The sequence below is a fragment of the Arachis hypogaea genome, chromosome 4, assembly GCF_003086295.3.
Source record: "Arachis hypogaea cultivar Tifrunner chromosome 4, arahy.Tifrunner.gnm2.J5K5, whole genome shotgun sequence".
Classification (NCBI taxonomy): domain Eukaryota; kingdom Viridiplantae; phylum Streptophyta; class Magnoliopsida; order Fabales; family Fabaceae; genus Arachis; species Arachis hypogaea.
The window spans coordinates 60,550,520-60,577,784 of record NC_092039.1 but is presented as its reverse complement, the minus strand read 5'-3'; the positions used below and the strand labels follow the sequence as shown (position 1 = coordinate 60,577,784).

Sequence of the window (27,265 nt, the reverse complement as noted above, 5' to 3'; positions counted from 1 at the left end):
CCGCCTATCTTTTCTATTATTTGAAACATTATTTTTAAAAAGGTTTAATTATTCTGCAGGTCCCTATAATTTTATCGAAGTTTTAATTAGGTTCCTATACTTTTTTTCTTTTCAATTGGGTCCTATACATTATTTTTTTTCAATTTAGTCCCTGTTAACGTTAAACGTCAAAAAAATGTTAGTGAATTGTAAAATTACTTATATACCCTTAGAGACTCAATTGAAAAGAAAAAAAGTATAAGGACCTAATTGAAAATTATATAATCCTTTTTATTTTGTCATTATCATTCTTTTGCTTATTTATGAATAAATTGTACCAAAAATAGTTTTTCTTTTTTTTTTTTTACTTTCAAAATGCCTTATTTTTAAAGAACATATAGAAAAAAAAGAATGGATAAAATGAAACAGAAATAGTAGTAATAAGTATATATAAAATTCAATTTTCATTATTCAAGTATTTATTATGATCATATAATATGTTACATTTGTGTGGATTCATGAAATATAGTTTGTGTCTTTATCATATCATGGTACACCATAGAAAACCAAAAGGTTTTGTAATTTATGTTATTAAAATTTGAAATCTAAAAATGAAAACCATAGAAAACATAATTTCAGTGTAATACAGATAATCTATAAATCAGTTCTTGTGTTGCAACTCCCACTCCCACTCTCTGAACCAGCATAGGATCAACAATAAAGAGCAGACTTGAGTTCATCAAGTGTCCCAACAAGATAGTCCACCAAAAGCTTCAATTAAAGCATACTTGAGTTCATCAAATGTCCCAACAAGATAGTCCACCAAAAGCTTCAATCAAAGCATGGTAGCCTGTAGCCTGCTTTTGAAATAAAGGAAGTCGGGATCATTTTTGTGAGGTCTATTCAACTCTTCGGGGGGTTCTCCGGTCACCACCATATCCACCTCCATGGTTGAAAATAATCACTACCATAGGTAACAAGGATCTTTTTTTTTTTGGTGACTAAATAGAAAAGAAAGAAAAAAGAGACAAAACCAAATTAATTGGCTAGGGTCATATCTAAATCTATTAGATGTTGAAGCTCACTCCATGGTTGGCTCCAATTCGAGTGAATGTCCGCGACAGAAGTAGCTGCTTTAGCCATACAATCTGCAACACTATTTGCAGTCCTCTGAATTAAAAGAATAGAGACTCTCCAATTCCAATTCATAACCTCCTGAATATGCTTTGCCAAATCCCATTCCGGAATATCCTTACTAAGCATTCTTTGGTTTACCAAGAAAAGAGCTTCTAAACAGTCTGTTTCACAAATAACCTCACGAAATCCACTCTCCCAAGCAAGAAGTAAACCTCTCCAAATTGCATACAATTCAGCAAAAAGAACACTGCACACTTCGACTTTTCCAGTGCAACCTTTCAACCAACATCCATCAGGATTGCGAATAATACAACCAAAACCAGCATAGCCAGAAGGAGCAAACCAACTAGCATCACAATTCAATTTAACAGAATGAACTGGAGGTGGAACCCAATGCAAACAAAGTGAAGGAGGAGACAGAGATTGATGCATAGCAAAAATAGTGTGAAACTCCCTTACTGAACTACGAATCAAACTCACCACTTTACTAGATTGAAAATAAGATAACATATAAGGCAATACATATTTTCTCAAGTATCGAAAAAAGATAAGACATATAAGGCAACAGTTCAGAATTTTCACTCCACATCCCTGGATTAAACCATTACAAATAGCATCAATAGTCACCGACTCTTTTATAATTTAGTTTCCAAAAAAAGGACTCTTGCAAACAATCATAATTTACCTTAAGCACTGCTCAGTACTCAGTACTCACTAGTAACTAGTAAAAAAAATTTCCTAGAACTTGGAATTTTGGGTTGTCACATAGTAATTACACCAGCTTATGTAATCCTATCTATCACAGAACTACTAGCTATGGATAGAAACATAAAAGAGTTCATGAAAGATCCTATTTCAAAACAATTGCAGTAAAAATTTCTACTAGCGTTTTATGATTTGTTGTTAGACCTTAAGTTGTTTCTATAAACATGTATTTGAGACATGCTTGAATCAATAGAATCAATCATCATATTCTCAATTTCGTATACTTTCCATACTGGTTGTTACTTAACAATGTTGAGACTAAAATAAGAACCATTCCACTATATGACAGATGAAAATATAACTAAAGATAAGGGCATCAATAAGTATGGGTTCAGCAGTATATACCTCAACTTACTAAATCTGAATCCAAAATCTCCTTCAACTGCAACAATAAGTCAATTGAGACAAGCCACTGCAGCAGAAATGCAATAACCGAGGCCAACTCCTATGGTCCCCCAAGTTCTTGCATTCAACCTAGTCCTGGGTTCTGTCTGAACCAACACAGCCCTACCTACATCCATGGTGTTTGCACCATTGGACACCACAACCGGAGCCGGGCTTCCAGCTCCAAGAATTGCATCTCTTATGATCCTCGTTGGTGTTAAGAAATTGAATGGCACAACATCCTTAGCAATCTGAACCTCCATCTTTGGCGCATTATCCTTAGAATTCTTCTATATAGCTTTCCTCAAGGGTGATTCCTGGTCAAACAAAAAGATCATCCTTAATCTCCTTATTCAGAGTCTCTACAACTGTTTTCGCATTACCAACCAAATCCAAATAGGGTTTCCTCTACCTTAAACCATTACATAAAAAAATTCAAAAATTAATTCAAAAAATAAGTATTCAACCACTGCTATATTTTTCGTAATTAACTCAAAAACCATTATCTCAAAAAAATTATCATATGCTTAAATCTGTTTCATCAACTTTGAAAAACAAACAAAAAATTTAACTCGTTACCTGTTTTGGCATATTGACTTCAGGTAGCGAGGCGCGGCCCGGCGAGGCACAGCGAGCGAACGCCACAAAACCCACGGACGAACAACGTGGAGCAGAGCAGAACAGATGGACGAACAGTACATAGCATATCAAAAGCGACGGCAGACCACCAACCGACGTACGCTCACACTGTCACGGACGACGACGCAGATGGATGATGAACCCAACGAACGGAGGATAAACGCCAAGAACTTACTGTTGCCTAATTCGCCGTGAGAGGGGAAAAGAAGATAAAGAAATTCGTGAAGTGAGGAAGAAAAAGGAAAAAAGAAGAACAAAGAAAGAAAGAAGATGGAGTGCGTATTTGGCTTGGTGGGTAACAGGTTCACAATCATGGTGACGGAGACGTCGGCGGTTCACAACATCTTTGTGCACAACTCCAACAAAGACAGAGAAAGTTAGGGATGACAAAGGATCTTTCATTTTGGGGACCAAGGGCTGTTTTGGTATTTTAAAAAAATAAAGAGGTGTTTAATTAGTTATTCTAAATTAATTATGAAAATATTCTATTTTTTAACAGAATATTCTGTTATTTCAAACGATTTTATCACAGCAGGGACTAAATTGAAAAAAAAAATAACATCTAGGGACCCAATTGAAAAAAAAAAGTATAGGAACCTAATTGAAAATTTGGTGAAATCATAGGGACCTGCAGAGTAATTAAACCTTTTAAAAATTATATTTTTATATTTATAAATACACATATCTCGTTTACCGCCCTAAAAAAGATAAATCAATGTAACGTAAATTAATAAACGCGCTACAAATTATATATTTCAATAATTAAAATAATTAAATTATTTATTTAAAAAAATTCAAAAATTTTAAATGACACATACTGAAATTTATTAATATTTTTTTTCTAAAATACCTTCTTTTAAAATTTTATATTTTAAGTTTATCCTTTAAATTTGAGTAAACACCCAATCCGGTCCTTATCCAAAAAAAGGGGACACTTCGACCCTCAACTTTTTTATTTTGGGACAATACGATTCTTCGGTTAAAAAAATTATTTAAATAATAATAAAAATTGATTTTGTGGGGGGGGGGGTTTATTTGTATTTTGTAGGGGGTTTTAAACCTTCACAAAATTATTTTCAATAATATAGCTAATTACAATCACTACTACCATTACCTTCTTCATCCTCATTATGATGGCTCCTACTTCTGTTATTCTTATTGATTTATCATAATCATTATCTCCTCTACCGTCATCATCACTAATACCAATATTATCAACATTAAAGTTCTCTTTTTTCATTTCTTATTCGATGTTATTTTTTTCTTTTAAAAAGTATTTGTACTACAATTACTATTTTTTGTGGCATCATTTTCATTAATAGTTTTTCTTTACTTAACTACCATTGGTGAAGGAATTTTTCAAAAACAAACTTATTAATAGTTTGTGGAGGTTTAAAACCCCCACAAAATACAAATAAAACTCCCACAAAATCAATTTTTATTATTATTTAAATAATTTTTTTAACATAGAGATCGAATTATCCCAAAATAAAAAGGCTGAAGGTCGAAGTGTCCCCTTTTTTTTTTACAGGAATCGCTTTGTCCTTCGTGAAAATAGACAAAGACTGGATTAGGTGTTTACTCTTTAAATTTTCCCATTGCCAACACTTCACATTTGTCAATCCTAAACAGTAAAACAGCACCATACATCTGCTATCACCAATCCGCCACCAACAACAATAATACCAAAAAACAATAACAATTTCATAAACATTTCAAAATCAGATTCAATAATCTCATAAACGAAAAGATTTCAGAATCAAAAAATAAAAGAGAAGAACAAGCTACAAAAGACAGAACAGAGGGCAGTATAAGAGAGAAAGGCCAAACAAGGAATGGAAGGGAGCGAGCAATGAACGTAGGCGCAATGAGGGCACTAGTAGAGCTTGGGGCAGAACAAGGGTTCGACACAGCGAAGAAGGCTATGGTAGTGCTGAACAGCCTAGCAGCAATTCAAGAAGGGAAAGACGCAATCGTGGAAGAATGGAGAATCGCTGCTCTGGTTTAAGCCATCGAGGATGGTTCGATGAAGGACAATCGTTGCCGTGAAAAGAAGCCACCGTTGCCACTGGTTTGCCATCGAAAGGAGTACAAAGATGAGAGAGAGAACGAGAAAACAGAGAGAAGGGGAAGGGGGAAAGGGACGGGGTTAGGGAAATGGCTAAATAGGTTAGGATTTTATTTTGATTTTTTTAGTATGAATATTTTAGTAATTTTACTTATTTAAATTTTTATTTTTATCTTAAATCAGATATACTATTGAGACATAATTTAATCTTATATTTCTTACACCAAACACATTACCAAAACATCTCTATTCCCAGTCTGTCTTTCTTCCAAATTATAAGTTACAAATAGTAACATTTGAGTTTCACTCTAAATATATATTTGTTTTTTTATTTAGAACCAAACATCCAGCGCAAAGTACTATTAAATGAGTGCACAACCCATCCGTTCTAGTCTAACAAATACGAAATAACGTTAATTATATTTCCCGTAAGAAATATATAGTAAAATAAAGTTGGTGTTCCCTTAACTTGTAGCAGTCAGCACACTGATCAGTTGCTGAACAATTAATTTTTCTTTAAATGAGGTATGTATCTGCTCAGATATATTTGCAAGGCTATAACAAAAAACTACCTTGATCAATTTAAAAGCACATGGAAACTAGATACAGATAAAAATATGGTGTTAGCAACCGTAAAAAGTTGAAATGAATTACAGCAATCATATAAAACCAAAATGCTTTCCGGCTAAATGTAAAAAGATGAACAAAACCTTGCCCATTCCAGTTTCATGATATAAAAACATAAAATACTGCTTAATAATTCTCCTCAATGGTCAAGGCAAGCATTTAGCAAGAACGACATAAATTATCCATTGCTATCACACCTGGTTGCCGCCACCACCACCCCTTGTACGTCCTCCAATACGTCCCCTACCACGGCCATAACCCCTATTTCCACCTCTGCCCCTTTCATAACCACCAGCTCTGACTCCATCATAACCTGCACCTCCGCCTCTTCCACCCTCATACCCTGCACCACCACCTCTTCCCCCTTCATAACCTGCGCCTCCACCTCTACCACCATCATAACCTGCTATATATTGCAAATGTTGAAACCGATCAGTAAACAATGATATTGATCCCAAGCAATAGCATAAACTAAAAAGAATATAAAACTAAGTAGCATACATCAAAAAGAAGAAAAGAGAAGAGCCACAATGAGAAACTATTAACAACAAAAGAGACTTAGTCCCATAACAAGCACAAGAATAAAACTCAGAGCAAATCAGTCCTTCAAATAATCCAAAATGAACAAGTCCTCATCATTAAATTAATCACCAGCACAAGCAATGATCTAAAAAACAAATCGTGTAAACTTACTACGATACCCCCAACCTCTGCCTCGCCCACCTCCTCGGCCTCGATTTGAATACCCACCATTATCTGAAAAGATATGAACACAATCAAAAAGAAGGGGGAGGGGAAATAATTAAAATGAGAGTTTAGCATCAAAACATTAACCCACAGAATATCCTAGTTGAAGTTCATACCTTGATAATACCCACCCTGGTAATAACCATATCCACCTTGATAATTTCCATAACCACCTTGATAACCATAACCACCCCTCCCCCAATTCCTTCCTCTGCCTCTCCCCCGTCCCCGTCCTCGACCTCGACCGCGGCCATAAGAGTCTAGAAGAACAAATTAGACTAGATGAATAAAGACTTCAATTTATAGCATAGATAATACATTAGTGTTTCATTATATACATAAGGGATTACCTTCATTTACAGCATTATACGGAGCAGGTGCATGCTTTACCAGTTGCTGTTGATAATTGAATTGTGGTTTTGGTTGTTCCACATTAAGTGGAGCTTGATACCTATAAACAAAATCATATCTCAGCTTAAAATTTGTTCCTTGCAATCCATTATAACAGGAGTAATTCAACTTTATGAGAAGATTGGAAATAAAATTTTCCTAGTTCTTCAACAACTTACCCTGGAGAGTTTTTGTTTAATTCTCTAGTTGATAAGGTGATTGAGATCATAGAGACATGACGAGTCATTTCAACACTGCATTGAATGTTGTTCAGAAACTCTACCACCCATACATAAAAAGATGCATTTGCAGAAAAGGTTAAAACTTTTAACTTACGGTACAAGACCCTCTTCAATCGGTTCCCACACATCTGTTATGCTGACCGAGCTGATGGCAGTATCTTGGTGCAGCTGAGAAATCCTCTTCTGTTTAATAAGGTAAGTCAATTAGGTAATAATAAAATGTAGCCCCAAAGTATTACACTTCTAAAAATTTAACTCTTTTCTGTAACTTGTGGCAACCATTTATATACTTGTCTGGGAGCTTCGTGAATGTCCTTTCATCAATTAAAAGTAACTATAGAGTTACTTGCAACACTTTGATATCTTCAACTCTTTTATTGGAAAGATATACTCGATTTTCATTCCCATAATTGTAAGGGTACATTCGCCGAGAGAAAAAGAAATATCTTGCAAAGAAATTTGACCTTTAAAATCTCTGCAATGGCAACTGTCTTGCTGATTGCTTGTCCCATAGCCTTCAAGACAATCTCTCTTGCATGTTTTTCCTGTACGAGTTACAACATATGGAAACAAAGAAAAACAGGAGTCATAAAACAAATCACAACTACTTTCTAGTAGAATTAGATAAAAACAAGTTATATATATTGCAAATCATTTGTAGTCACAAGCACAAGAACAATACAAAGTGACATGTCATATTGAAAAACTTGCAGCAAAGAAGTCAGTCATAATCCAACCACAAACAGTCACTTGAAGAATCAGTTGATAATATTACACTCTTGCAATGGCATTTACTAAAGAAACAGAAGACAGTGAGATAGTAAGCATCAACTAGCACCAATTGGTAAGAACATACGTCTAAGGAGACTATGCCCAGGTGAGAAGAAGACCAATAGAAGCCTCGGCGCAAGAATGGGATAAATAATACAGTCCAAATAAAATGTTAAATAAAGATCAAATTAACTTTACAGAAGGATTAAAAATGTGGCTTTTAATACAGTTCAAGAGCAACATTTATCGACATAGTCAATCCCACAAAGCATGATAATATATGATTATTGTAGTCAGTTCAAAATTCACTAGAATAAGTAGGTTAACTAAAGAAAAGAATATCAGGTCTGCTAAGTTTACAGACACAAACTGGTAAGCCCACCTAAAAAAAGTTGAAAAATGAAGCTGTATTTATGTTTAAGAAAAGAATTTAACGTAAAAGTTGTGTGCATTTATGAATTGCATTAAAAATATAAACAAAATAGTTGTGCATGTTTGACTAATACAAGAAAAACTACAGAATCACAACATAAAAGGACAAAAACAGACTATTTGGAGACTTACTAAATTATGACAATTTCACTTCTCATTTGGTATATTTCTTAATACATTGGATTCTTTTGATTTTAGCTAATTCTATAAGACAAATTCCTAATTTGAAGCTTCGAATAATTCCCTGCCATGTTTAAGGATCATCTAGGTGTGTAACTCTTTTCCATTTGTGTTTTAACTCAATTAGAAATGTGACATCTAGGGAATCACAATCATTTAAAATGACCTCTGTATCTTAACTCTAGTAAATACTCCCATTAACAAATAATGTTCAATTATTTAGTATTTTATCCTCTCAAAAATACATCTAAGACATTAACTAATCCATAATTGAATTCTGCATCAGGACCTCCTAGTGGTTTCTTCCCCCTCCCACAATATCAGTAGGACATGAAAGGAGAGTGTGTGGTTCAAAGCCTCAATTCTGCACTCCACCCCTTCCCCATCCCAAGTGGGGGTTTTGTGGGCTTCCCAAAGCCTGACTCTGTTTCTACTTTAAGAAAATACAAAATTCAGACACCACGCAATTTCCCCAGGATTCTAGAATTCCACTAGCTGCCACTTTTTTAATCACGATGCAGGAAAACAGCATAGAAGCAACAAAATAGGGAATTCTAAAATAATGAAAAATCTTCTAAAATATAAAAATAAAGACATTAACCAAAATATATATTTCAATGATACCACATCAGATCACACAATAACACCTTGAACAATGTACCACCCGATCTCCATAGCCAATCCATCAAACAATACAAAATAACTTCAAGATGAAATTTTCTTTCACTTAATCATTCCTCCATTGACTCATCCAAACAATGTTAATAATGCGCACGTTTTTGATACTATGATCAACTAAATACGCAGAAACTTTTTCTCTGCACTTAATGTCTGATGAAATCTTAAACAATAATAAAGGGAACCTTTATCCACGTCATTGCAATCAAGGGTTAAAACTACCAAACAGATTTTGCAGAATGACCTTAATCACGGAATAGAGATACTCCCACATAAACCTCGTCAACTGAAAGTCAAGTTCACAATCACCTTGGCGAACGACCCAACGACTTAGAACACTCCGAAACCACAACTCAGAAACAACACAGAAATAACGAAGTAAATACACAGATAAACAAATAAATAGCAAAAATAACACAAATGCGTTTTGAATTAGAGAAGTCGTCGAATCATCGAATTGAAGCCAGAATGCAGGGAAGAACGGAACATGCATGAAATCGAGGAGAATGCAGGGGACCTGAAGAAGAGAGGAAGCATAGGTGATGTAGTTCCTGATGGCGCCTTGTGTGGTGATTCGGATCTCATTCTCATTGATGGGGGATTCAGGCTTCGGCTTTTCAACCTTCTGGTACCTATCCATGGCTATTTGGGAAGGGAAAGAAGGGCAGAGAGAAAAAGAGAAGAGAAAGAGATTGGTAAATGAAACCCTAACCCTAAAACCCTAGGAAAAAGAGAAGTGATAAAGAGGACATAGTATGGGAACGAGTGTGCGAGTGTGAAATCTCAGTCCTCAGCTTTAGATTTGGATTTGGATTTGGGCTTTGGAGAGTTCTAAGTAACTCTCCTCTGGTTTGAACGTGCTCTGCACGTATCCCTTTAATTGGTTTGTCTAGTTTTTCTTTTTTATTTTTTATTTTTATTTAGTATTTCGACTTTTTTTTATGAGATAGTAGTTAGATAGGCTTTATTTTTATGTTTTCAAGGTGATATTACTTGTAAAACAAGTAGTGAAAATTTGAATTTATTTTGTTCATGTTTACGGGTGTGTTTCGCAAATACCTTGGGAAAGAGAGAAGTACGTTTGAATTTCTCGAAAGTTTTACTTTTTTGTTTGACCATTTTTATCTTCCTGAATGCAAAAAGTGATTCTGCTTCGAAACACACGTTTAGAAGAAGCTAAAATTTGTAGCTTCTGCATTTCACTTTCATGATTGCTTGTTGTTTTTGGAAAATTAGGTGAAATTTTATTTTTTTTTTTTACTAATTCTATCCTTCATTTTCTTCTATAAAAAGATACTAGTAACTATTACTTTCATAATAATTTTTTGTAGTTCTTCTTACTTCTTCATAGTTATTTGTTCTAAATTTTTTTTTATTAAAATAGTTCAAATTTGTTTTAATCACTAGCAAATTGAATATTTCAATTTTTTATTATTTTTAATACTCATTTTTATATTTTAATTTTATGTTTTTTATTGTATTTTTTACTTATATTTTTTATTATATTTTTTATTTATATGATAAATATTTTTATATTATTTGTGTAGTGTTCTGATTTCTCATGTTATGTTTTTATGAGTTTTTTTAATCATTTATTATACTATTCTTTATATGTATATTTTTTTATGAAATTTTTTTTATTTTTGTTTGACTTTTTTATTTATTTTATTGTATTTCTTTTATTCATATGACAAATGTTATTGACTTTTTTTTAGGATATTTTTATTTTTTTTATATGAATTTTTTTTCTATCCTTTACTGCATTATATTTATGTTGCGTATGAAATTTTTTATTTTCTTTTAGTTTTATTCATACGAATTTTATTTACTTTTTATTATATTTTTTTGTTCATATGATATATGTTGTTGATTTTATGAAATTTTTATTGTTTCTTATGTGTATGATTTTTTTTATTCTTTGAAGTATTCTATTTTTGTTTTGTATTAATTTTTTTTATTTTTTATTCTGACTTTGTAAAATTTGTAATTGTAATTATTATATATTACGTCTATTATCAAAATTTTGTATAATATAAATTATGATCCTATAAAAAAGGACAAAATAAATAAGAATTAATTATAAGTAACAACAAATCATAAATAATGAAAATTTATAATAAAAAATAATACTAAATTAAAGAGTACTAACAGTACTAAAAAAATTATAGAATATATTTTTTGTTTGACATTATAAAATTTATAGTACTCTCTTTTATATTTTTATTTTTTTATTATATTTATTTTATTTATATGATAAATATTTTTATATTATTTTTGTTAGTATTTTGATTTTGCATATATAAAAAATTATTTAAATTGATGTCTCTTTTAGTAATTTTTCATCTAAAAGTGATTTTGAGTAGTATAATTCAAACAACATTTATTTTACTACAATCAATTTTGATATAAAAATTGTCAAACAAAAGTCACGTTAACCCAAACTTACTTTTCATCAAAATCAATTTTGCAAAATCACTTTATGCAAACTTTTGTTTGCAAATTGAAATTCAAAACACACGTAGTCATTTATTGTTAGTTGTAGATTTTTAAATGGACTATCAATCTACAATGAATTAATTTTTATTTTATTGGGTTAGAAAATATACTAGAAAATAAAAATAAATAAAAAGATAAAAAAATAAATGATTATTTTAGTGTTTGAAAATTTTATAAAATGAGCTAAAAAATTTAAAAAATAGAAATGATGGTCATCTAAAATTTTTTTTTCACATGTGATAAAAAACAGTATATATATATATATATATATATATATATATATATATATATATATAACAACCTTCTATTCTAATGCTTTGTGAGCATTAAGTGTGAGAGTCAAAGTTCGGAATACATTATTTTAAAAGAATTTGAGTTTTTATTGGAAATTAAGCTTTTTCGACATTTAAGGTCCATGCAATTTTATTTAGTCAATATCTATATACGTGTGACACTATTAAGTAAATGTCTAATGTGCCACATTGACACTATTAAGCTCAGAATATACAATTTTAGAATTTGAGTTTGTATTGGAAATTAAAATTTGAGTAAATTATCTTTTTTATTCATGAAACTTGAAAATACTATTCAGAAAATATAGAAATTCCATTTGTATTATAAAAGATTGGTTTTTGCAACTAAAATTACCTAAATTCTAAATAATTAAATAAAATTTTTAAACTATCCTGGATGAGTCTCAACTTCTTCAATTCTTCATCTATAACTCTCTTCCTGTGTCACAATTCACTCAAAACTAAAACCTTTTACTCCAATTTGTTTTCCAATCATTCACTTCGAGAAAGGAGAAAAATCAAAAGAGGAGAGAAAAAGGAAAAGGTGAAGGTGTGAAAAACCACTGCCGCCATTGTCGTCGTAGCGGGTTGACGAGAAATTGAGGCAAAGGTGTTGAATCCGAGAAGAGAGAGAGAGAGAGAGAGAGAGAGAGAGAGAGAGAGAGAGAGAGGGGGGGGGGGGCTGAAGATCGCGAGGAGATGGCAATGACAGAGGTGCTCCCTGATGATTAGATTTTTGATGGTTTAGAATTTCACTAATGAAATCTCATTGTAAAGTATAGTTTCTAAACCAAGTAATAATCCTTTCATACAAAACATTGTTTGTCACAAGTAACAAACCCCTAAATTTATAAACCGAAGTATTGGAACCTCGGGTCGTTCTCCCTAGGAATTGTAATGAAGTGTCTTGTTATTGGCTGTGAGTTATTTTTGGGGTTTTGATAAGAAACATGAAAGATAAATGGCAAGAAAGTAAACTAATGGCTAAAAAGGCCTTGGCAAGGGTTGGTGGTCAAGAATCTCTATCCTAATTGCTAACCACAATATGAGAATTGGCAAGGATTAATCTTATTAAGTCATCCTCTAACTAGTAAAGAAAAGTCAAATGAACTATATCAATCCTAGTCCATAAGTCCTAACTCTCCACTAATTCAATTAGTGAGAACTAGAGTCAATGGCTTCCAATCATCAATTACTTAGATATTAGTAACTCAAGAGTTCCTAAATTACCTTTCCAAGCCAAGAGCATAAAATTCTACTCTAAAAATCCAACCAAGTATTTTATCAAACACTTGGAAGGCACAAAAGGAAAGCATAGTAAATCAACAGGAAGAATGAGATCTAACAACAATTATTGAAAGGAATTAACAAAAACAATAAAAAAGAACACAATTATTATGAATTACCTCTAATTGAATTGAAAGAAAATGGAAGGAACAATAGTAGATCTACAACAAAATACAAAAACAACATAAAAGAGATTACAACAAAAGAATGGAAGAAGAATGAATGATTGCAACAACAAAGAATTGAAAGGTAGAAGTAGAAGAAAGTATGAATGAAAACCTAGATCTAAGAACTAAACGTAATCCTAATCCTAATCCTAGAAAGAAGTAAGAGATTCTCTCTCTAAAACTAACTCTAAACTAATTCTAATGAGTGTGAATGATGAAAAGCCAAAAAAAAAGTCCCCTTTGCTCTTCAATCATTGGCTTTAAATAGCACCTTTGGCGCCAAAGTTGGTTGGGATTGGGCCCCACAATCCTTCTGAATTCGCTGGCCACGTTTTCATTAAAAAATCATATTCCAGCACCGACGCGTACGCGCACAGCATGCGTACGCATCCATGGAGTAATTCGCAAGGTGCGCGTAGGCGCCAGGTGCGCGCACGCGTCCATGGGCAATTTCAACTCTTTGGCTTTTCATGATCTTCTCCACTTTGCATACTTTCCTCTTCACTCCTTTGATCCATTCCTAGCCTTTTCAATCTGAAATCACTAACAAACACATTAAGGCATCTAGTGGAATCAAAGGGAGATTAAAATCATCAAGTTAAAGGCCTAAAAAGCATGTTTTCACACTTAAGCACAAATTAAAGGAGAATCACAAAACCATGCTATTTCATTGAATAAATGTGGGTAAAAGGTATTAAAATCTCCTATAATCAACACAAGATAAACCCTACAAATGAGGTTTATCAACCTCCCCACACTTAAACCAAGCATGTCCTCATGCTTAAACTAAGAATGAAGTAAGGGTATGGCATTTATTCAATGGAGACTAACTAAATGCAATCTACCTATATGCAACTATCTAAATGAATGCAATTGCTTGGTCAAAATAAATCAATTCCCAAGAAGCATATATGCACAAGGGCTAGAGATTAGCAAGTCTAATCCACAATTGATTGAGTTATTAAATATTTTTACAAACTGCATGAAAAGTGATGATTGTAGGTGGAAAACATGTAATTGAGCACCGAACCCTCACCGGATGTATTTGCACTCTATTCGCTCAAGTGTTTAGGGTCAATTCACTCAATCCTCCCCTAATCATGCTTTCCAAGATTTGTTTTTCTTCTAACAATCAACATGTATTTCATGCATGCATACAAGTATCATGAGATCTTTTCTTTAGGTTGTAATGGGGCTAGGGTCAAGGTAGGATGCTTATTTGGTTAATTGAGCTTGAAATTTGAATCTTTGATAAACTTAAACTTCCCACCTAACCTATGACATCCTATACAATTAAGTTCTAACCTAACTACCCATTTTTCACCTTTTTAACATACTCTTGCATTTTCTTTTCATTTCACAACACTTTTGCATTGATCCTTATTGAGATTTGCTTTGGGATATTTTATCCCCTTTTTATTTCTTTCTTTTTCTTTGTTTCTTTCTTTTTCTATTTTTTCTTTTCTTTTTCTTTTTCACATTTATATATTTTTTTCTTTTCTTTTTCTTTGTTTTTCTCATTTGTTTTCTTTCTATATACAAGAGCATCAATGCATAAGGTTTTACATTTGATCAATACATGAACATGTACCCAATTCCCAATATTTTCAATAACAATATAAAACTACTTTTTTATTCACCCAATGTCTCAAGATTCCCACACTTGAATGATACACACACTCTAGCCTAAGCTACTCAAAGATCCAAATAAGGACATTTATTGTTTTTCGCTTCAAGGCTTGTAATGTGCTAAATTAAGAACAAGTGGGTTAAGCGTAGGCTCAAAGTTGGCTAACAATGATTGTTAAGAGGTAAGCTATTTGGGTAAGTGAGCTAATAAAATGATGGCCTCAATCATATAAATGCATGAATACACAAAACAATGGACATAAAGAATAAAACAAATCAAATATTACAATCATAGAAAGATAATAATGCACACAAGAAGGAAAAATAAAGTGGTTATGAGATGTAACCACACCATTAGGCTCAAATCTCACTTGCTTGTGTTCTTAGCTCAAAAACATGATCCAAAAGATATATAATTCAAGCAAGTTCTATGAAAATTTTTCAATCAAGTCAATTGAGATGCCCTATAGATAGAAATCTTGAAAAATCTCATTATTTTGACTAAGCTTATTGTGTATACATATGCAAAAATAAGAAAATGCAAGTAAAAATCCTAAAATCCTAGAATGAAATGCAAAAGTGTTGGGATTAGAAATTTGTCACCCAAAATCGCCGAACGGTTGGACGACCTCCCCACACTTAAAAGTTTGCACCGTCCTCGGTGCATTTAAAGATGAGCAAGGGGGTACGGCGAATCTCCGGATTGCTGCGTGTTCTTTCTTCCGCTTCCATTTTTGCTTGCGGTGCATCATTCATGAAAAACAAAAATATAACACCATAAGATGAGAATATGTAAAAGCAAGGAAGCATACATTGTTGGAATGAGGTAAATCACTAGAATTGAGTGAGTGAATTGGTGTGACATTCATAAAAGTAAGTGTGCATTCTAAGTTGTGCGTGGGTTAGAGTACACACTAACATGAAAGGCTAAGTCACAATAGAAGCAAGCTCTCAACTCATTCTAGTGTGCTTGAAATGCTTTAAGTAAACTTGTAAGGTAAGACAAGCATTAAAGGAGCATGAAAGCATTCAAGTCAAACACATATGGATGCATATAATCATAACACAAGGCATTAAGGTAAATGTACAACATCATCCATCAAGAGGTTGCCTAATCACAGAATAAGGCTCAAATCACATGGTGGCCAAATCATGTAATTCAAGAAGAGTTACAAGTTTGAAGGCAATTCTCATCACTTGGCATTTTTCAAAAGGTAAGCATGAAAAACTCAAGACCAAATAGCAAAATATAACCTCAACAATAGAATCCAACAAGGATTGTAAACATAATGATGTTAAGATAACATCCCTTTTTAATACTCAGCAGCAATTAATGGTAACAAGAATAACAACCCAACACTTACAATGAAAAAGAGAAAAAGAAGTGAAAGCTAACTAAAACTAACTAATCAACTAACTAACTAACTAATTAGTTAACTAAAATAAATGGTTATTAATGGTGTTCGGGAGTGTTGGATGAGGGGCAGAAGGAGGGAAGGAGAAAGGAGAAGGAAAGAAATGGAAGGAGGAAAAGAAAAAAAATGTTTGAAATAAGGGCATCCGTGCATACGCACGCATGGCGCACGTGCGGAGGGTGGTGTACTGGATGTGGCACGGACGCGTACAGGGTGCGTCCGCATCGATGGATTATTTCGAGAGTGGCGCGTACACGGCATGTGCGCGTACGCGCGAGCGGGTTTGTGCCAAAGGCACAACGTTGGCGCAGCGTGGGCATAACTCTCTGGAAAATGTACCAGGAGGGCAAGTGGCACTATCGGCGCGCGCGTGCATGTTGCGCTTGCGCGTCAATCTGCAAGTTGCCAAAAGGACGCGTACGCGCCAGGTGTGTGTATGCACAAATTGGTTTGTGCCTTAGGCCCAATTTTCGCACAGTGCAGGCCTAACTCTCGGATTTTTTTGGCTGGTGATGGAACTTCTGCATCCACGCGTGCACGCCATGGACGCATGCGCGTGGATGGTCAAAAATGCTGAAAGTGCGCGTACGCGCCATGTACGCGTACGCGGATGGTGCTCTGTTTTTCAAATTTTTCTATGTTTTTGCGCCAATCGAAGCATTCCAAACCTCCAAACATCTACCAAAACACCTTAAAACCTTATTTAACACACTAAACTATCAAATATACTCAACTAACTAAACAAAACATGAAATCAACTAAATTCTACACTATTTACAAAAGAGAAAATGAAAAGAGTTTACCATGTTGGGGTGTCTCCCACCTAGTACTTTTGTTTATTGTCCTTAAGTTGGACTTATGGGGAGCTCCTCTCAAGGTGGCTTGTGCTTGTATTCATCTTGGAACTCCCACCAATGCTTGGTTCTCCATTGTGCCCCAAGATTTCTTATGGATTGAGCCAAATGTTGATGGAGTTCTTCACAAGCTTGGGGCTCCCATTGTCGATCCTCTTCTTGTAATCCGGGATCCCACACTTTATTTTCACACCCGTCTTGAAGTTGATCATCATTATTAGTCCATCCGGGTGATAGGCATGATGAATTCTCAATATGATACCAAACTCTCCTTTTAGACCCATTCAATTGAGCACTTGCTCAACCCTTGCATCTAAGCCTTGAAGTATCAACTAAAATGAGCCTTGATTTGCAACACCATCCACTAAACATTCTTCTCTTAAGCTTTATCCCACAAATCATACTAAGTTGACCATCTGTTTCAAGTAAACCATACTCAAGTGGGACAATAAAGTTAATAGAAATGAGTTTTACCCACTCAAGTGAAGGAATAGATGACAACCTAGGCAAATAAGCTTCCAGAGATCTTGACAAAGCGCACTCAACTTCCGTTCTTCTTTTTCTAAGGACTTCCACCTCTTCACAAGATTTTTCAAATCCAATCCTTTGTTCGTCAATTTCATCTAACTCTTCTCCATCACTTAAATCATAAATAGGAGGTTGAGAGAAATCTACCTCCACATCGCTTTCTTCTTCATCGGGAGAAGGTTCTTTAATTTCAAAGGATTCACCACCATTAGGATTTAATACTTGATCTTCATCACCAAGGGAATTCAATTATTGCTCTACTCCTTCCAAGTCTTCATATGGAATATGTCTTGGAGGTTGTGCACATCCCTCCTCAACATCAACTTCAATCTTCTTGGAGGAGTTTTCTATAACTCTAGGTTCCCATGGAGGTTTCGCATCTCCTAAGTCTTCAACCACTTCCTCCTTTTCTTCAATAGTCATAGGTTCCTCCAATTGTTCTAACACAAAATGGCATTCCTCCTTTTCCACCGGAGTTTCCAATCTCTCCTTCATGCTATGCTCTTCTTTTGATTCTCCACATGTAGCCATGGGAGTTCCTTAAGTGTCCAAAAGTTGGGATGTTAGCCGGTGTACCACCTCATCCAAGGCGGTCATAAATTGTTGCACATCTGGTGCACGAAATTGCAATCACACTTTTGCAATTCCGCACAACTAACTAGCAAGTGCACTGGGTCGTCCAAGTAATACCTTACGTGAGTAAGGGTCGATCCCACGGAGATTGTCGGCGTGAAGCAAGCTATGGTTATCTTGTAACTCTTAGTCAGGATATCAATAATTATCAGGGTTGATCGTGAAAAGTAAAAGAACATGAAATAAATACTTGTTTTGCAGTAATGGAGAACAGGTTGAGGTTTTGGAGATGCTCTATCTTCTGAATCTCTGCTTTCCTACTGTCTTCTTCTTCAAGCACGCAAGGCTCCTTCCATGGCAAGCTGTATGTAGGGTGTCACCGTTGTCAATGGCTACCTCCCATCCTCTCAGTGAAAATGTTCGACGTGCTCTGTCACAGCACGGCTAATCATCTGTCGGTTCTCAATCGGGTTGGAATAGAATCCAGTGATTCTTTTGCGTCTGTCACTAACGCCCAGCCCTCAGGAGTTTGAAGCTCGTCACAGTCATTCAATCCTTGAATCCTACTCAGAATACCACAGACAAGGTTTAGACCTTCCGGATTCTCTTGAATGCCACCATCAATTCTAGCTTATACCACGAAGATTCTGATTAAAGAATCCAAGAGATATCTACTCAATCTAAGGTAGAACGGAGGTGGTTGTCAGGCACGCGTTCATAGTTGAGAATGATGATGAGTGTCATGGATCATCACATTCATCAGGTTTAGGAACAAGTGATATCTTAGAATGGAAGCAAGCATGCTTGAATGAAAAACAGTAGTAATTGCATTAATCCATCAAGACACAGCAGAGCTCCTCACCCCCAACCATGGGGTTTAGAGACTCATGCCGTAGAAGATACAATGAGAAACGTGTAAAGTGTCATGAGGTACAGATACAATGTCAAAAGATCCTATTAATAGTGAACTAGTAACCTAGGGTATACAGAAATGAGTAAATGACGTAAAAATCCACTTCTGGGTCCACTTAGTGTGTGCTTGGGCTGAGCATTGAAGCTTTCATGTGTAGAGACTTTTTCTGGAGTTAAACGCCAGCTTTTATGCCAGTTTGGGCGTTTAACTCCAATTTTTATGCCAGTTCCAGCGTTAAACGCTGGGAATTCTGAAGCTGATTTGCAACGCCGGTTTGAGCCATCAAATCTCAGGCAAAGTATGGACTATTATACATTGCTGTAAAGCCCAGGATGTCTACTTTCCAACGCCATTGAGAGCGCGCCAATTGGGTTTCTGTAGCTCCAGAAAATCCACTTTGAGTGCAGGGAGGTCAGAATCCAACAGCATCTGCAGTCCTTTTCAGCCTCTGAATCAGATTTTTGCTCAAGACCCTCAATTTCAGCCAGAAAATACCTGAAATCATAGAAAAACACACAAACTCATAGTAAAGTCCAGAAAAGTGAATTTTAACTAAAAACTAATAAAAGTATACTAAAAACTAACTAAAATATACTAAAAACATACTAAAAACAATGCCAAAAAGCGTATAAATTATCCGCTCATCAACATCCCTTGTCATCTCCTCTTATCCTTGCACAAGAACATCAAGGATGTCATTCATTGGAGGTTGGGGTGGATGGGAGGGTTCATCATTTTGGGAGAAGGGTTCATAATAGGAAGGTGGTTCATCATAGTAATGATGTGGTGGTTCTATGTACTCCATTTGTTCCATTTGTTGCTCAACACACGCCAATCTATTGTTCTCAAGTTGAGATTCTACAATCCCTTTCATGTTTCTCTCTTCGGTTGCTTCTTCACAATCATCATTGGACATATGGTATGAGTCCCATGCATCTAACTTTTCATAGACGGTTGCTTGAGGAGGGTTATGGTGGAATGTAGAATTCATCTTGTGGTTGAAAGTTTTCACACATTGGAGGTGGTTTATCTTGGTCATAATATGGAGAAGGTGGCTCTTGGAAGTATTGAGGTTGGAATGGTAGTGGTTCAATATGTGGCTCATATGGCTCAAAAGGTGGTTGGTATAAAGGATATGGATTATGGTCATATGGAGGTGTTTGGTGAAAGTAGGCTTGTGAATGTGGTTGAGGTTCAAGTTGAGGATATGGCTCATAGGCATATGGTGGTGGTTCTTGAAAATCACAAGGAGATTCACCATAGCCATTTGATTAGTATGCATCATAGAATAGCTCTTCTTCATAGTGCATTGGTGGAGGTTGTTGCCATGAGGATTGGTCATATGCATATGGCTCCTCCTACCTTTGATCGTCTCATCATTGATACACATTCTCATTAAAGTTCCCATTACCTAATACATAGTTGTAACTACACTCATAGCCAAAGTGAGAATTCATGATAGCAAGAGAAGGCAAAAACAAAAAAGTTAGTAACAAATAAAGAGAACAAACTAAAAACTAACAAAGAAGCAAAAAGCAAACATATTCACAATATTCACATATATACAATAACCAATAACACAACACCATTGCAATTCTCCGACAACGGCGCCATTTTGATGATTAGATTTTTTATGGTTTAGAATTTCACTAATGAAATCTCGTTGTAAAGTATAGTTTCTAAACCAAGCAATAATCCTTTCATACAAAAGATTGTTTGTCACAAGTAACAAACCCCTAAATTTATAAACCGAAGTATTGGAACCTCGGGTCATTCTCCCTAGGAATTGTAATGAAGTGTCTTGTTATTGGTTGTGAGTTAGTTTTGGGGTTTTGATAAGAAACATGAAAGATAAATGGCAAGAAAGTAAACTAATGGCTAAAAAGGCCTTGGCAAGGGTTGGTGGTCAAGAATCTCTATCCTAATTGCTAACCACAATATGAGAATTGGCAAGGATTAATCTCATTAAGTCATCCTCTAACTAGTAAAGAAAAGTCAAATGAGCTATATCAATCCTAGTCCATAAGTCCTAACTCTCCACTAATTCAATTAGTGAGAACTAGAGTCAATGGCTTCCAATCATCAATTACTTGGACATTAGTAACTCAAGAGTTCCTAAGTTACCTTTCCAAGCCAAGAGCATAAAATTCTACTCTAAAATCCAACCAAGCATTTTATCAAACACTTGGAAGGCACAAAAGGAAAGCATAGTAAATCAACAACAAGAATGAGATCTAACAACAATTATTGAAAGGAATTAACAACAGCAATAAAAAAGAACACAATTATTATGAATTACCTCTAATTGAATTGAAAGAAAATGGAAGGAACAATAGTAGATCTACAACAAAATACAAAAAAAACATAAAAGAGATTACAACAAAAGAATGGAAAAAGAATGAAAGATTGCAACAACAAAGAATTAAAAGGTAGAAGTAGAAGAAAGCATGAATGAAAACCTAGATCTAAGAACTAAACCTAATCCTAATCCTAATCCTAGAGAGAAGTGAGAGCTTCTCTCTTTAAAACTATCTCTAAACTAATCCTAATGAGTGTGAATGATCAAAAGCCAAAAAAAGTCCCATTTTCTCTTCAATCCTTGGCTTTAAATAGCATCTTTGGTGCCAAAGTTGGTTGGGATTGGACCCCACAACCCTTCTGAATTCGCTGGCCACGTTTTTATTAAAAAATCATATTCCAGCACCGACACGTATGTGCACAGCACGCGTACGTGTCCATGGAGTAATTCGCAAGGTGCGCGTAGGCACCAGGTGCGCGTGCGTCCATTGGCGATTTCAACTCTTTGGCTTTTCATGATCTTCTCCACCTTACATGCTTTCCTCTTCACTCCTTTGATCCATTCCTAGCCTTTTCAATCTGAAATCACTAACAAAAATATCAAGGCATCTAGTGGAATCAAAGGGAGATTAAAATCATCAAGTTAAAGGCCTAAGAAGCATGTTTTCACACTTAAGCACAAATTAAGAGAGAATCACAAAACCATGCTATTTCATTAAATAAATGTGGGTAAAAGGTATTAAAATCTCCTATAATCAACACAAGATAAACCCTACAAATGGAGTTTATCACTCCCGAAGTGGTTTTCGTCGCGGCTGAAGGAGGCCACTACCGAGATGCTCTCCTCCCTATGTCGCTACTGCTGCAACCACATTCTCCAAGCTCTGTCATGACTCTATGGGATGAAGATCGTGAGATGGCAATGATAGAGATGCTCCCACAGTGGTTTCCGTCGCGACTGAAGGAGGCTGCCGCCAAGTGTAAGAACCGAAGTTTTTCATGTAAAATTGTTTTAATCAAATAATAATTTTAATTGCCTGAAATAGGTTCAAAAATATAAAAATATTCTTTTTAAAATATAAAGGTGAAATTTGAATTCAATGAATTTTTCTAAGTTGGAAAATGTATCTTTTGCGAAAGATTTTTGTAAAAATACGTATCGATGCTTAAGCCGGCAGTACCGACTCTAGTCTGTCCAGTACCGCGTATTTTTGGAAAATAAGATTTTGGAAATTTGATTTATTATTTTTAGAGGACAAAAATAATTTAGAATTTAAAATCGGGAGCTAATCTTAAAAGTTTTGGCCTAAAGTGGGCCAAACAGACCAAAAACACTAACAGATTGGATTGGGCTCAAACTGGACCCAAGGTCCAACATATATAAACTCATTAAATGAGCTTTCAGCTTATTTTTACCACCAGAGAGAGAGAGAGAGAGAGAGAGAGAGAGAGAGAGAGAGAGAGAGAGAGAGAGAGAGAGAGAGAAACGCGGATTGAGAGAGAAGAGAGAAGAAAAGGGGTGTCACTATTCATTGTCACCTTTCGGGAGCCATAACTTGAGCTATGAATCTCCGATTGATGAGCGATTTGTGGCCACGCGAAGCTCTTATCGAGCTCTTCATTGATATCTAAGATTTTTTGGTAAAAAATCGAAACTTAAACTCCAGTTTCCAGCCCTACCAATTCTACATTTTTGGATTTGGTTTTTAAGTAAGTTTTGTGATTTTGTTTGTTTATGGGTGACTTAGTATTGGGATATTGTTAGGTTTTGCCCTTAATGCCATTGGGTAAGATAAGGTTTCACTAAACCTTTGTGTTTAGTTATTTTTGTAAACCCTAGGTTTGATGTGACATGTTGTATGATGTTAAATTGAGTTTTGGAGTTTGTTGGAGTGATGCTTGATAGTTTTGAGCTTGATGGCTTTGCTTGGTGTTTTGAGTTGAATGAGAATCGGCCAAAGTATGGTTTCGATTTTCTTTATATAATATGTAATGTTTTTGGAAACTTAGACTAGTAGACCTTAGGATAGGATTGAACTAATGTTAATTATTGATTGTTATTGATTATTGTGGTTAATGATGAGTGTTGAGAATTTGTTGTTGTTAATGAGGAGAGTTGATTTTGTTGATAAATGATGTGGATTAGGAATTTTGATGATGATAAATGGATGCTTGGATTGATAAGTGTTAAAGGAGTTGATAAATTGGGATATTAAGGTTTGGATGTTGTATAGTGGAATAATGATGGAATTTAGGAGCTTTGATGTGATTTAGGTTGAATTTAAATGTTGATGAATAATGATTTTGATGGTGTGGAATAGTATAATTGGGAGGTTATTGATGGTTGAGTTTGAGGAATGAACGGTATAAACTTTTGTGTTGTTTTGGTATTGTTTCTGTTGTGAGTAGTTTGGTTTTAAATTAAGAGTTTTGGTAAAGTTGAGTTTTTAGTGTTTTTGTAAAAATGGATTTTAGGCCAACTATGGCGGATCATATCTTGAGCTACAGTTTTTGAAATTGATTGAATTTTGTATCAAATCAAAGATAATTCAAAAAGCTTTAAAACGGTATAGATTTTGTAGAAATATGAATTTTTTAGACAAAGATATTATCGTTGGAAGTTGGTGTCAAAAATCTAATTTCTGTGATGTTGCAGAAATTGCGAGTTTTGGTTTGTGTTCGCACGCGCACTGCTGTGCACGTGCTCTGAAAAGGGGCCACATTTTTACTTGTGTGTGTGCACAAGTGTGCACACGCACACCCTGTAATTTTTAAGAAAACGTGCGTACGCATACTCTGGTGCGCACGCACACACAGGGTTATGCCTACTGTTCAAAGCGTTCACACACTCTGGTGCACAAACACATTCTATAAAATTTGTAAGTTGTGCGTACGCACAACATCATGCGTATGCACAAGCTGTGAAAAACTCTTCTGGGATTGCGTACGCACAACTCTATGCATACGCACACTGCCCTATTTTTCAATAAAAACCTTATTTGAACCGCTTTACTTTCCCAGCAAGCTTACAAACTTCCGTAACACTTGTTTAAAAGTTTTTATCCAGTTTTAGGGTCTTGAATCAAGGTAGAAAATAATAAAGGAATAAAAAGGGTATTGTTTTTTTAGTTATAAGTTTAGAGCTGGTGACATAGGTTTTTGGAAGGTTGGTGTAAATCCTAGCATGAATTGGTAAATGCTGAGTTGTGAAGTATATGGTTGAAGAGCTTTTTGAGAAATGGGAATGCTTATGATGAATTTGAGAAGTTGAAAACCGGTGATGGTTATGATGAGTTGAGAACTTGGAAAGGAATGATGAAATTATTATATTATATGGGAGTGTGTAGAGCCTATATCTCTGGCGTGACAGTTTTTCTGCTGTAAGAGTGTGCAGAGCCTATATCTCTGGCGTTGCAATTTTTCTACTGTAAGAGTGTGCCCAACACTATATCTTTGGAATGATTTATGATGAGACAGTTGTTGTTGATTCCTTTTTTGTTACATGAGTGCGCAAAGCCTATATCTCTAGCGTAGCAGACTCCTTGCTACATGAGTGTGCGGAGCCTATATCCCTGGCATGGTAGATTTCTCTGCTGCATGAGTGTGCAGAGCCTATATCTCTGGGCGTGGCAGGAAGACTACATCCGAAAGGATGTGTCAGGTTGGCATTTATAGACCGACAAGTGATATCACGAGCCAATAGGATATGAATTCATCATATGCATCTTCTACTTGTTTGTTTGCTGTGCTTAATTTCTGTTATGTCTAAATGAAACACATGTTTACTTGCTAATTGATCTAATTGTTGTACATGTACTTTACTTGTACTTAACTTGTCTGCATTACTTGTGTTTTCTTTTGGGATTGAGGAGGCTCGGTAGGTGGTGGCGATGGGATCGCATGGAGGTTAGGTTGGTGAAGGTTGTGGGATATAGGGGTGTGATTTGATATTAGTTAGAAATTCACTAAGTTTAGATAACCATTTTTATGTTGTTTGGTTTAAGTTATTATTTTTGATTTAAGCTTGAATATCTGTATCGGTGTGAAGTTCTAGGACTGCTTTTGGCTTAACTCTGATATTACTGTCTTCTTCAATTGTGAATGATTTCTTCTATGGTAGGCTGTATATGATTGACGCTAATTTGAGCAGCCGCTAATACTCCTCTAGATCAGAACCCCAAGGTTAGTGCGGATTCATTCTAATTGAGGGTGAAGCTCCTGCAGTTCATTCTCTTTGGTGATTCTACTCAAAATTCCATAGACAAGGTCGAATCTTCCAGATCAGATGATGTGATGAGTGTATATTTTATATGCTTTTTGGGGATAATTTCATGTAGATTTTCGTGTGTTGTAGTTAGTTTTCAGTATATTTTTATTAGTTTTTAAGCAAAATTCATATTTCTGGACTTTACTATGAGTTTTTGTGTTTTTCTATGATTTTAGATATTTTCTGGCTGAAATTGATGGAGCTGAGCAAAAATCTGATTTAGGCTAAAAAAGGACTGCTAATGCTGTTGGATTCTAACCTCCCTGCACTCGGAATAGATTTTTTGGAGCTACAGGAGTTCAATTGGCGCGCTCTCAATTGGGTTAGAAAGTAGACATCCAGGGCTTTCCAGCAATATATAATAGTCCATACTTTGCACGAAGATAGACGATGTAAACTGGCGTTTAATGCCAGTTCCATGTTGCAGTTTGGCGTCCAGCGCCAGAAACAGGTTGCAAGTTAGAGTTCAACGCCAGAAACATGTTACAACCTGGCGTTCAACTCCAGAAACAGCCCAGGCACGTGAGAAGCTTAAGTCTCAGCCCCAGCACATACCAAGTGGGCTCCAGAAATGGATTTCTGCACTATCCATCTTAGTTTACTCATTTTCTGTAAACCTAGGCTACTAGTTTAATATAAAAACAACTTTTAGAGACTTATTTTGTATCTCATGACATTTTAGATCTGAATTATATACCTTGTGACGGCATGAATCTCTAAACTCCATTGTTGGGGGTGAGGAGCTCTGCAGCGTCTCGATGAATTAATGCAATTATTTCTGTTTTCCATTCAAACACGCTTGTTCCTATCTAAGATGTTCATTCGCGCTTCACTATGAAGAAGGTGATAATCCGTGACACTCATCACCTTCCTCAATCCATGAACGTGTGCCTGACAACCACCTTCGTTCTATATTAGATTTAATGAGTATCTCTTAGATTCCTTAATCAGAATCTTCGTGGTATAAGCTAGAATTGATGGCAGCATCCTTGAGAATTTGGAAAGTCTAAACCTTGTCTGTGGTATTCCGAGTAGGATTCTGGGATTGGATGACTGTGATGAGCTTCAAACTCGCGAGTGTTGGGTGTAGTGACAGATGCAAAAGGATCAATGGATCCTGTTCTGACATGATCGAGAACCAACAGATGATTAGCCGTGCTGTGTTAGAGCATTTGGACCATTTTCACTAAGAGGATGGGAGGTAGCCATTGACAACAGTGACGCCCTACATACAGCTTGCCATGGAAGGAGCCTTGCATGTTTGAAAGTGACGAAGCATTATGTTACAAGAATTCAGAAGACAAAGCATCTCCAAAACTCCAACATGTTCTCCATTATTGAGTAACAATTACTTATTCCAAACACTTTCACTTTTTACAATTAAATTCAAAGAACCTTATTGGCATCCTGACTAAGATTAATAAGATAACCATAGCTTGCTTCATACTAAGAATCTCCGTGGGATCGACCGTTATTCACGTAAGGTATTACTTGGACGACCCAGTG

The 27,265-nt window shown here is 35.2% G+C and overlaps 1 protein-coding gene and 1 pseudogene across 4 annotated transcripts; both read right to left on the bottom strand.

The window, feature by feature from the left end:
• Positions 1-520: 520 nt before the first annotated feature.
• On the bottom strand, positions 521-4,554 carry LOC112794884 (2-hydroxyacyl-CoA lyase-like; annotated as a pseudogene).
• Positions 4,555-5,530: 976 nt separating this feature from the next.
• On the bottom strand, positions 5,531-9,917 carry LOC112796777 (uncharacterized). 4 transcript variants are annotated; one of them, XM_025839395.3, is made up of 8 exons: positions 9,557-9,917; positions 7,443-7,523; positions 7,073-7,161; positions 6,916-6,990; positions 6,697-6,797; positions 6,463-6,606; positions 6,293-6,355; positions 5,531-6,005 (listed from the first exon to the last, which is right to left on the bottom strand). In XM_025839395.3, exons 1-8 carry the CDS (start codon positions 9,677-9,679, stop codon positions 5,791-5,793), a joined length of 891 nt encoding a protein of 296 aa, XP_025695180.1. In that variant the 5' UTR covers positions 9,680-9,917; the 3' UTR covers positions 5,531-5,790. The 4 variants fall into 4 exon arrangements, with proteins under 4 accessions (XP_025695180.1, XP_072091669.1, XP_025695178.2 ...); XM_072235568.1 differs by having other exon boundaries at positions 5,531-6,002; positions 9,557-9,887; XM_025839393.3 differs by having other exon boundaries at positions 9,284-9,843.
• Between the last annotated feature and the right edge of the window lie 17,348 nt (positions 9,918-27,265).

What these genes read in the sequence shown, in the direction of transcription:
- LOC112796777 (XM_025839393.3), bottom strand. Translation starts at nt 9,679, where the DNA reads ATGGATAGGTACCAGAAGGTTGAAAAGCCGAAGCCTGAATCCCCCATC. An exon ending in ATCTCTATTCCGTGATTAAG is followed by an intron (nt 7,524 to 9,283) that starts GTCATTCTGCAA and finishes TAACTCGTACAG; the next exon opens with GAAAAACATGCAAGAGAGAT. An exon ending in CCATTGCAGAGATTTTAAAG is followed by an intron (nt 7,162 to 7,442) that starts GTCAAATTTCTT and finishes CTTATTAAACAG; the next exon opens with AAGAGGATTTCTCAGCTGCA.